Here is an 11753-nt window from a genome sequence, read left to right as displayed (position 1 = left end):
CCCTGGGGACCCAGCTCCAGGCCCTCAGCACCCTGCTCCCCAGCTGTTTCTCTCAGGGACACCACCCTTCCAGGACTGACGTTTCCAGCAGGCTCCCCAGGCACAGCCACCAGCTGTTCTCACACCCCTCTCAGGACTCAGGCATTCAAGCTTGCCCTCCACCCTTCTCAGGCCTTCAGGGGCCCCATTCCAGCTGGCCCTGGGATCAGCAGCCTCCTCCGAGAAGTTGGCATCATCTGCCTGGCAGGTGGCCCAGGGCGTGGCCTGAGGAGTCCAGAAACTCTACTATATAGCCCAGCCCAGGGAACCTGGGGCTAGTCCTGCAGCTCCGGGAACCTGCAGGTGAGAGAGGCTGCATCCCCTTTGGAAGTGGGACATCAGGTCCCCTACCCTTGCCCCTGGCTCTAGACCTCCCCATCCCACTCCCCCCAGACCCACTGGACATCCAACGCCCTATCCTACCTCTGTCCTGCCCTCCCTGCCCAGCCCCCAGGCCCACCAGATGTCCAATTCCCCTTACACACACACTGGCCCTTGGATTCAGCCCACCTCAGCCTTCCTGGTGCCCAGGCAGCCCTTGTCCTGAGACTGGGCCCTTTTGTCCTCTGGCAGGAGGGGCAGACCGCCTCCTATGACCCGCTCTCTTTCTCCACTGCAGACATGGGTTCTCTGCGGAGCTGGTGGCTGCTCTGGGCCGGAGCAACCCTCCTGTGGGGTAAGTCAGACCAAAATCCCATCTATGTCCTGGTTCCAGTCTGAAGAACTCTACCTGCCTGGGTCAGCACCCTCCATTTGAGCCCCCTCCACAAACACATCTCCCAGTGCCACCCCAGGCTAGCTGAGATGGGAGAGAGACCCTTTAAGTCCTGCAGAGAAATGTGGTGGAATTCACCCATTCTCTCTCTGTTCCAGAGGGAAACAGGTAAAAACTTTAGTCCCCAAATTCAAGTAGGTAAGAACTACTACTTTCTTGATTTTCTGCAGCTCAACTAAAGTTTTGACTTAGAGCCTCATTCTGCTGAGGTGATGGAAAATTTCACTAAAGTCTTTCTTGGCGGGGGGGCTGGGGGGATTTGGTGCCCAATTATAGAGTTATGTCCAGAACTAGAGTCTTAGGTAAAGCTAAAGTTTGGGGGGAGGGATGGGACATGCCGGCCCTCTTTACCAGTGAACATCTATTTAGGTTACTTTAGAAACATTCATTGCCCCTGATCCCCTGGCCCCATGGGACACTGGGATGTCCTTCAAGGCTCCCCTTATTCAGCAGACAGTCCTATAACCACCACAGCTCTCTCCAAGATCCTGTAAAGTGATCTCTCTCCCTCCCCCTCTCTCTTCTCAGCCCTGGAGAATCTTTTCCTAGATTGAGGTGTTGAAAAGTCCCCGCTCCTCTCTATTTCTAGGAGACATTTTGTCCATACTCCCATAATCCCCTTTTCCCCTTCACATACACCCCTAATCCTATGAAGACAGAAATCACAAACTGGCACCTGAATCCAGCCAGTTTGGGCCCCATAGTGCTTACTTAAAACCGTTTTGGATTGGAGATTTCACATGGAAATTCAGATATCCAATTTCTCTTGAAAAAATGGTAAGATCTGACATTTTTAAGAAAGAGCCCATAAGCCATCATCATAACAACAGATTAAAGCTAATAGCAACACCCCACTTTCCATGGCATGTGAATGCTCTAGCTGCACAGTTCTGTTTCACACATTTACATCACTTGCCTGGCCCCGCCAGTGTTTGAATTTGAGATCCCTGTCTGAAGTGTTCAGGCTTTTGGAAGGCAAAAGCCAGAAAGGCTGGTAGGTGAACACTGCATGAATAAGGGGAAAGGAGAGAGAAGAGAGAATAGAAACCCACATTAGTATTTCAACATGTGACCCAGGCACGGGGTATGAGGTTACTTCTCTGATGGGGAGAATTGGGTAAAGCAGACCCACAGCTGCATTTTCTCACCCCAGGTTTGACCCAGGAGGCCTCAGTGGACCCCAAGAACAGCGGGGGGGAGGAATTCCTCACGGCCTTCCTGCAGAACTATAATCGCGGGTACAGCAAAGCCTACCTCTACCTCCTCCTCTCCAGTCTGTCGGACAACCTCACCTCAGTCTCCATCCTCAGCCAGGTAGACGGCACCTCACAGAAGGTCACTGTGAGGCCCGGGCAGTCAGTCATGGTCAACATCACTGCCGAGGCTGAGATGGTCGGCAGCAGTACCTTCCAGCATGCGGTGGTGGTCCACTCTGACCGCACCATCTCTGTGCAGGCAATAAACGCTAAGCCCAACACAGCAGATGCGACACAGCTGTGGCCTGTCCGCGCCCTAGGCACTGAGTACTTTGTGTTCACACCCTCCAGCGCTTCGTCCCAGAATCTCAAGGAGTTTGCTGTGGTGGCGGGTGCAGACGGTGCCTCTGTCAGTATACAGCTGAAGGGGTCAGTGACATTCCAGGGCAAGTCCTACTCAGCGGGCAATGTCCTGAGTGTGACTCTGGACCCCTACCAGGTGGCCCAGGTGCAGAGCACAGCTAACCTCTCAGGGTCAAAAGTCACCACCAGTAGCCCCGTGGCTGTCCTCTCTGGCCACAGCTGTGCCCAGAAAAACATGAACTGCAACCATGTGGTGGAGCAGCTGCTACCCACATCTGCCTGGGGCACCTACTATGTGGTGCCCCCTCTGTCCTTGCAGACCCGCTCCGACCTGGTCTATGTCGTGGCCAGCCAGGCCACGAAACTGACCTACAACCTCGGGGGCACCAATGGCTCCCGTGAGCTCCAGGCAGGTAACGTGGCAGAGTTTGAGATCCAGCAGTCCCAGCCACTCTACCTGTCTGCAGATGTGGGCATCCAAGTCCTGCTGTTTGGCACGGGTACCACCAAAGATGGAGTGACCTATGACCCCCACCTGGTCCTGATCCCAGACGTGGCAGCCTACTGCCCTGCCTATGTGGTGAAGTGCGTGCCAAACTGTAAGTGCGTGGCCCTGGTAGTGGCACCGACAAAGGCTGCTGGTGAGCTGACCATAGATGGGCAGAGGCTGGGGGCCAATCTCACCTGGGCCGTTGTGCCAGGCAGTGAGTTCTCATATGCTGAAGTGGACCTCGGCACTAAGGACAGTATCCATGTGGCTGAGGCTGCTACCAGCTTTGGGCTGCTCACCTTTGGGCTGAACCAGGACGTGAGCTTTGGGACAGCAGCTGCGTGCGGCCGGAGTAAGTGATCAGAAATGACCTCTGGCCCTGTCCACCTGGGGACCCCTTTGCCAGCTCACTTGCCTTTTCCCCTTTCCCACCCTCTCTGTGCTCATCTGTGGCTTCCTGGCTCAGCTGGGCTGTCTCCCACTCACCTGCATCCTCCCTGCCATCCTTCTTTTCCTTAAGGCTTCCCAAGCCCTCCCTGTCCCCCCACCCCCCTGCACGAACAATACTCTAAGTGTTTAGCAACTGGTATGATCCAGGGTCCCAACCAGTCTGAAGAGATGCCAGTCAGAGCACTGCAGCAGGGTCCTAGAAGCCCCCAGGGTGTCTGGCATCAGCCCTTTGTCTGTTGCTTTTGTGGGGGGTGGCATTGCGGAAAGGTAACTGCGGAGAGCCAAGGTGCCAAGAGGGAGGGATCTTTGTGGGGGGTCGGGTCAGGTCAGCAGCTTCTCACCAACCAGGTTGGGAATATTTTGTTATTTTAGCTACTGACACACAACCATACCAGTTGCTAACTGCCACTCCCCCAACACCTCATATAGGAATGCCAAACTCAGGAGGTCTAGAAGTATAATAATGATGGCTACCATGTGGGGGGAGTATTTCTCAACATACCAGGGTCCACTCTAGGTGTCTTGTATGTGTTAACATAGTTAATTTCTAGGACCTGGCCCTGTGTGTACTTTTGGGCCCAGCCTGTCGAGGAGTTGCCTCCAAGCAGTGCCGCGTTTGAGGGCACAGATGCTAAAGCCAGACTTCCCAGGTTCAAATCCCACCTTTGCTTGTGTGACCTTGGGCATGTGACTTCACCTCTGTGGACCTGTTTCCACATCTGTAAAATGGGGATCATAACTGCACCCCTCACAGGGTTGTTAAGTGACAGTGCAGTGAGTTAACATTTGTAGCTCATTTAGAGGGTATCGGGCAAGTGAGTACGGCTACATAAGGGTGAGCTATTATTATGAGCAGACAGAAGGCAAGAGCTTCTGAAGACTAGGAGGCAGGGGAGGAAGAGCTGTCTCTTCCTACGTGGATCCCCTTCCCAAAGCAAGGATCCTAGACAGTAGGGTTCCCAGCACTGGCAAAAATGCCCCTCCCATCCATCCTCCAGGGCATGGAAGCTACCCAACTTCAAAGGGCCACTTCAGGCTTGAATAGTAATGTGGAAGAGGTGGGTGATTGATTGTAATAGGTAATAATTAACCTAATTAACACCTGAGATCAGTTCCAAACCCTGCTTATATTTTAGCTTATTTGAGCCGGGCCACTCCCCCCTCCCCAACTATCCCTGTGAAGAAGGTATTATTATCACCCCCATGTCACAAGTGAGGAAACGGAGACATACAGAATTATAAATTACTTTCCAGTGTCACACAGCTAATTGACTGTGCCAGGATTCTAACCTAGGCGGCCTGACACCACCGTTTCCATTCTATTGAACAGTCTCTGTCTTCCATTTTCTATCATTAAAAAAGATCCCTTGGGGAATTCCCTGGCGGTCCAGTGGTTAGGACTCCACGCCTCCACTGCAGGGGGCATGGGTTCCATCCCTGGTCAGGGAACTAAGATCCTGCATGCTGTGTGGTGCAGCCAAAAATTAAAAATAAATAAAAAATAAAAACGATCCCTTAGCCTTTTAGCCTGATTGGGAAGGTAGGGGCAAGGGGGAAACAGGGAGAGAAAAGCCACACATTAACCTTTCCATGACTGTTCCTGCCTGGCGGTTCTTCACCACCTTCCAGTTCTTCTGGGCTGAGCTGTGTTTTCTGGGGAACCAGAAAACCTAAGAGAAGTCAGGCCTGAGCAGCTCTCTCCCTCTGAGATTCCAGACCTCAGTCCCCCCACTTCTAGAATGGGTAGTTGTGAGCTAACTGCCCAAACTCCCCCGGGGGGGAGAGCTCCAGGATTCCTGGTAGGGTGGACACTCCTGACTCTTTCTTTGTGGCCACCCCTCTTCCCTCCCCAGCCCTGCAGACCCAGGAGCCCTCCTGCGAAGGCAAGCAGTGCGGTCCCAAGCAGCTCTGCAAGGTGCTGGATGGGCAGGCCAGGTGCTTGGCAGACTCTGCGGCCACCTGCCGCGCCCAGGGTGACCCCCATTACACCACCTTCGATGGCCGCCGCTATGACATGATGGGCACGTGCTTGTACTCGATGGCGGAGCTGTGCAGCGACGACCAGACCCTGCCTGCCTTCAGCGTGGAGACCAAGAACGAGCACCGGGGCAGCCGCAGCGTCTCTTACGTGGGCTTGGTTACTGTGCGCGCCTACAACCACGCGGTGTCGCTGGCCCGCGGGGAAATTGGCTTCGCTCGGGTAAGGATCCGGGGGAGGCTTCCGGGTTAAAAAGAAACCCATGAGCCACCCAACAAGCAGAAGGAGGAGGCAGTTCCTGGGTGTCAGGCCCCAGACCCCAGCCCTTTGCCAAGGGGTGGAGGGTGCAGAGAAGTGGGCCGAGGGCGTGGGGGCTCGGGAGGGGGGATTTGAGAATCAGTGGCAGAACCTTAAACCCCTTTTGTCCAGCAGTTCGATTTCTAAAAATTTTTAGAATGCTCAGAGATATGGTTAGGAGAAAAAAGTTTATGCCGATGTGTTTATAATAGCAAGAAGAGGGGGCGGGCAGAGAGAGAAAGAAGACAAAATGTCCAACAGTGGATAATTTCTTAAGTGACCAAACACTAAAAATGTAGTGAGCACCTCCTATGTGCCGGGTTTGTCTCTTAGCACTTTCCATGTGTTAACGCATTTAATGCTCACAGCAATCTATGGGGGTAGGCGTTATTATTATTAACACTTTTGATGAGGAAACTGAGGTCCAGAGAGATGAATGACTTCCCAAGGGCTTAGGGCTAGTAAGAGATGGAGCTGGGAACGCCCCCAGGCTGGCTCCTGAGTCTCTGTCTTAACCTCTAGGCTATTCTGCCTTTGGTGAATGGATTACTACTCAGCCAATATAAATTACAGAAATATAATAACAGCAAAATAAATAGAAACAATAATTTCCCTTTTTCCTACAGTATTATTATGAACATGTTCAAACACCCAGAAAAGCTGTACAGTGAACATTGTACAGTGAACACCATTTGCCAATCACCTGGATTCTAAACATTTTACTCTGCTTAGTTCATCACACATCTATCATCTGTCCATCCCTCTGGCCACTCAACAATCCCTCTTACTTTTTTTTTTTTTTTTTTGCGGTACGTGGGCCTCTCACCGTCGTGGCCTCTCCCGTTGCGGAGCACAGGCTCCTGACGCGCAGCCTCAGCGGCCATGGCTCACAGGCCCAGCCGCTCAGCGGCATGTGGGATCCTCCTGGACCGGGGCACGAACCCGTGTCCCCTTCATCAGCAGGCGGACTCCCAACCACTGCGCCACCAGGGAAGCCCACCCTCTTACTTTTTATTCACTTTAAAATAAGTCCTAGACATCAATACACTTCACTCCTAAAGATTTTAGCAAGCATACCGTTAACTAGAATACAATATTTTCACACTTCTTTTTGCTTACTTTTGAAACAAAATTTAAATGTAATAAAATCCACAAATCATAAATAAATCCACAAATCAAAATTTAAACATAATAAAATCCACAAATCACTGTTCACTGAGTTTTGACAAATGTGCAAATGAAACCTCTGTTAAGATATAGAAGGTTTGCATCCCTCTAGAAAATTCCCTCATGCCCCTTCCCAAACAATGGCCCACACACTCCTAGAGGCAATCACAGTTCTGATTTTTTTCCACCATAGATTAGTTTTGCTGGTTCAAGAACTTCATAGTAAAGGAATCATCCAGTGCAAGAAGCCTTTTGTGTAAGGCTTCTTTTGCTCAGCATGATACTTTCGAGTTTCTTCCATGTTGCTGCGATTAATTTTTTTAAATAGGAAAAGAATTTACAGCTCAAAACAAAAAGGCATGTTATGAAAGATCCTGCTTTTACGCCTATCTTTACCTGCTTTCCCTGCTCGCCACAGGTAATGGCTTTTACTAGTTTCCTGAGTATTCATCTAGGGTTTCTTTATGCCAACACAAGCAATACATTCTTACGTCTCCCCTCTCTCAGCAAACAGTACCGTACTTGTGCTCTGTTCTGAACCTGACTTTTTGCACTGAACAGTGCATTCTGAAGCTGTCTCCTTGTCAGTAGGAAGGGGGCCTCCTCTTTCCTTTCTGCAGCTGCACAGTTTGTCATCGGCTGGATGCATCATAGTTCATTTAGCTCAGGCCCCTGTGGTTGGATGCCTTGTTCATGCTGGCAAGCAGTACTGCCATGAATATTCTTGTATCTCCCTCGTTTTGTGAGTGTGCAGGTGGATCTGTGAGATTAATAACCAAGTGGATTAAAGTAGTGTTCTTGAAGGCTAGAGAGGTTGAACACAAGCTCAGGGGGACCTCAAATCCCTTGAACTTTTGTGCAGAATCTTGCATATGCTGTGTAGTTTTTCAGGGAGAGGGTCCATTACTTTGTCAGATCCTTACAGAGGTCAGTGACCTGACAAAGGTTAGAGTTCCTGGTAGGATCATGGTAGGATGTCCACAAGAGCTTCTTAGGAGAAAAGAGTTCATGAAATGGTGACTTCAGCATGGTCTCATTATTTTTTTTTAAGTATAAATATATTTAAAGGTAGAAAAAAACCTGGCATGATTCATAAATGTGAGTATTTTTTTAACATCTTTATTGGAGCGTAATTGCTTTACAATGTTGTGCTAGTCTGCTGCACAACAAAGTGAATCAGCTATACGTATACATATATCCCCATATCCCCTCCCTCTTGCGTCTCCCTCCCACCCTCCCTATCCCACCCCTCTAGGTGGTCACAAAGCACCGAGTTGATCTCCCTGTGCTATGTGGCTGCTTCCCACTAGCTACCTATTTTACATTTGGTAGTGTATATATGTCCATGCCACTCTTTCACTTTGTCCCAGCTTACCCTTCCCCCTCCCCGTGTGTATGTGTACAGCAGTATGGGTGATTTTCTCTTTTCTCATTTTTGCTCGTGCATATTTTGTAAGTTTTCTGTACTGAACAGGCACTACTTGTGTCATTTAAAAATGAAGATCACTGGTCTTAGGGAAAAGACAGATTTGAACAATGGTCCCTGGACTGAGAGCCTGTGAATGTGGGCTGTCTCGGTCACTGCCTGGCAAAGACTTGGACACACAGGAAGGCTCATGGAGGCGTTGCTGACTGAATGAACGATCTATCTTACCTTTGACCTTGCTTATGCTGTCCCCTCTGCCTGTTACTCCTTTTTTCATATCCCATCCTCTCGGCTAAGACAAGACTTTGTGAAGAAAGTATAAGAAAGACATGCTTAGGAAGAGGAAAATGGGCCCAGGGGACAGAGAGAACACACTCCTTATCTCCTGGCTGGACTCTCTCTCCACTCAGGACATTTGCAGAGGAACACCACTCCCCCTCCTGGTTTTCGTGGCTATCTCTCACTGGTCCTTTATGGCTCAGCTCAGCTGTCTCTTCTTCCAGGAAGCCTTCCCTAACCTGAAAGTTCGGGTCTGGCTCTTTTTCTAGGCTCCTGCAGCCTCCTGTGCCTCCACTATCCCAGCCCTGATCACTCTGATCTGTCATTGTCTAGTGACAGGTCTGTCTCCCCTATTGGACTGGGAGCCCCATGACAGTAGGGTCTGGGGTTGTCTTTGTCATCAGTGTATCTCCAGGATCTCCCAGGCCAGGGCCAGGCACAGGGTCAGTGCCCAGTGGATGTTTATTTAATACAGCAGGGGCTTCCTTCCCTTCCTGAGCACCTGCTATTCTACCAGGTACAGTTCTAGGCACTGGAGATGAAGCAGCTGCCCTGTCTTCGTGGAGCTGACAGCGTAGTCAAGTTAGAGAGGTGATAAACATCAGATATTTGCAGATGACATTTTAGAAGGTTAGACACTCTAGGGAAAAAAATAGTGCAGGGAAGGGGAATAGGGAGTAGGGAGGAGTTGCCATATAAAATAAGGTGGTCTGGGATGGCCTCCCTGAGACGGTGATATTTGAGCAAAGTTTGTGTAAGAGGTGAGGGAGTGAGCCAAGTGTATATCTAGGGAAAGAACATTTCAGGTCACGGGGAAGGCAGGAGCAAAGATCCTGAGGCTTGGTCAGTGGCACTAATGGGAGGAAGGAATCCTCACGCAGCTAGAGCAGGGGAAGCAAGTGGGAGGAGATGAGGGGCTGAAGGCCAGACCACATGGGGATCTGACCCTCCTCTCCTGACTCCCTCTGCAGATCGACAGCCAGCGCTCACGCCTGCCTGCCTCCCTGGCTGAGGGCCGCCTGCGCGTGTACCAGAGTGGGACACGGGCCATGGTAGAGCTGGACTTCGGGCTGGTAGTCTCCTATGACTGGGATGCCCAGCTGGCACTGAGCCTACCCGTGCACTTCCAAGGCCAGGTGTGCGGTCTGTGTGGCAACTATAATGGTGACCCCACTGATGACTTCCTTACACCTGACCGGGAGCAGGCTCCTGATGCTGTGGAGTTTGCCAGTAGCTGGAAGCTGGACGACGAGGACTACCTATGTGAGGACGGCTGCCAGAACAATTGTCCCTCCTGCACCGCAGAACAGGCCCAGCACTATGAGGGCAGCCGTCTCTGCGGCATGCTGACCCAGCTCGATGGCCCCTTTGCCGTCTGCCGTGATGCCCTGGACCCCCAGCCCTTCCTGAAGGAATGTGTATATGACCTATGTGTGGCCAGTGGGGACCGGGCCAGCCTGTGCCGTGCCCTTAACGCCTACGCCCAGGCCTGTCTGGAGTTTGGCATCTCTGTTGGGAACTGGAGGTTGCCAGCCAGCTGCCGTGAGTGATACCCTGGTGGGGGCTGGGAGCACATGGTGGGAGGCAGGGGACCCCTTGCATCTGCTCAATATCTGAGCATTTACTGTGATCCAGCCTGGAGCTGGACCATGCCAGGGACGGAGCAGTGGCCAAGATGGCCAGGCTGTGCCCACAGTGAGCCTAAGGTTGGGGCAGACGTATCACACTAGACAGTGACAGTCCAGAGTGGTCAGGGCTGGGATGGGGGAAGTTCAGAGGGGCTATGGGAGACCAGAGAAGCTTCCTGACTCAGTCTGGGGAATCAAGTGGGATCTCCTAGAGAAAGGGATGCCCAATCTGAAGCCTGTAGGAGGGATTGGAGCTAGATAGAAAAAAGGGGGGGCAGGAAGTGGGTTCCAAGCTGAGAGAAGGGCATGTGCAAAGACTTGGCATGAGATGTCCCAAAGCAGACATGCGAACATCTCTTCGTTTATAACTCTTCCATGATTCCCCGATGTCTTCTGGATAAAGTCCCAGCTCCATAGCCAGGTATCCATCCACTGAATCATTCATTCACTCATGTATTCATTCATCCAACATGCATTCCCTGAGTCCCTATCTGGCCCCACCCCTGTGCTGACGATGGGCACAGTGGGGACCAAAACACCTGTCTCTGCCCTTGTGAGGCTCCCAGAGAAACGTTCAGGAGGCAGAAAGGCTAGCACAGGAAGGAGGAGGAGGCTTCCAGGCCCAGGCCCGTTGGCTTGGGACAGGAACTCCAGAGAGGGGTAAGTCGAGGGGAGACACTGAGGCCATTTGGGGATTGTCTTGGTCACTGCTGTGTCCTCACTGCCCAGTGAACACCACTCCCCACCACCGCCGAGTTCCCCAATGCCTGGTGCAAAAGAAGAACGAGTGCATTCACTCATCTACCCATTCATTTTCGAGGTATTTACTGGGCATCTCCTGTGGGCCGGGCCCCGTCCTCGGTGCTGCAGATTCAGCCACGTTTGAGACAGATCAGGTTCCCACTCTCACAGAATTTATAATCCTAGCAGGGGAGACAGAGAGTAAGCAGTAACCTGTGGAATAGCTTCAGAGAGCAAAAGAAACAGAGTTCATGGGATAAGAGCAAATGGGAGACTCATGAAGAGAGTGCTCAGGGAAGACCCTTGGGAGAAGCTGCCATTGGAACAGAGACCGGGATTAGGCAACAGTGTGAGCTCATAATGATGCTCTACATGGGGTGTCTCTACATAGATGAGCCTCCTGTGATACTGGGACTATTATTATCCCATTCTACTGATGGGGAAACTGAGGCACAGAGAAATTGGAGTTGTTTGCTCACAATCACACAGCTAAGAAGGGGAGAGCTGGGATTTGAACCCAGGCCATCTACATTCCAGTAACCTTCTCTTAACCACATGCCATGTGAGGAAAGGCTAATACAGGCGCAGGGAAAAGCCAGTGCAAAGGCCCAGAGGAGGGAGTGTGAGGGCCAGAGAGGATGCCACTGTGGCTGGGGCGGAGTGAGCCAGAGGGAAAGTGAGAGGACACGAGGACAGGGAGGTGGTGGGGGCAGATCGTGGATTATGGGAAGCCTCATGGACCAGGAGGACTCTGGTTTTTACCCTGAGCAAGACAGAGCTACAAGAGGCCTCTGAGCAGGAGACGGATGTCATCTCACTCAAGTGTTCACAGGATCCCTCTGGCTGCATGTGAGGAATAGAATGGGATGCAGGATGGGAGCAGGGGGGAGACCAGGCAGGAGGCTGCTGGGGTGAACAGGACAA

The 11753-nt window shown here is 51.6% G+C and overlaps 1 protein-coding gene across 1 annotated transcript in view; it reads left to right on the top strand.

Annotated features, from left to right (window-relative positions):
- Nucleotides 1-234: 234 nt before the first annotated feature.
- FCGBP (Fc gamma binding protein) overlaps nucleotides 235-11753 on the top strand; it is a gene marked incomplete at its 3' end in the record, with an annotated part of 38975 nt that continues 27456 nt past the window's right edge. Inside the window, exons 1-5 of the mRNA XM_082861899.1 lie at nucleotides 235-342; nucleotides 659-715; nucleotides 1968-3215; nucleotides 5167-5513; nucleotides 9432-10002. Of these exons, the coding sequence (XP_082718025.1) occupies nucleotides 661-715; nucleotides 1968-3215; nucleotides 5167-5513; nucleotides 9432-10002 (2221 nt within the window). The 5' untranslated portion in view covers nucleotides 235-342; nucleotides 659-660. The remainder of the gene's footprint in view (nucleotides 343-658; nucleotides 716-1967; nucleotides 3216-5166; nucleotides 5514-9431; nucleotides 10003-11753) is intronic.

Source organism: Leucopleurus acutus (assembly GCF_964270905.1).
Source record: "Leucopleurus acutus genome assembly, chromosome: 20".
Taxonomy (NCBI): Eukaryota; Metazoa; Chordata; class Mammalia; order Artiodactyla; family Delphinidae; genus Leucopleurus; species Leucopleurus acutus.
Note: the sequence above shows the minus strand (reverse complement) of the source record. Positions and strands in the feature narration are given on the sequence as shown.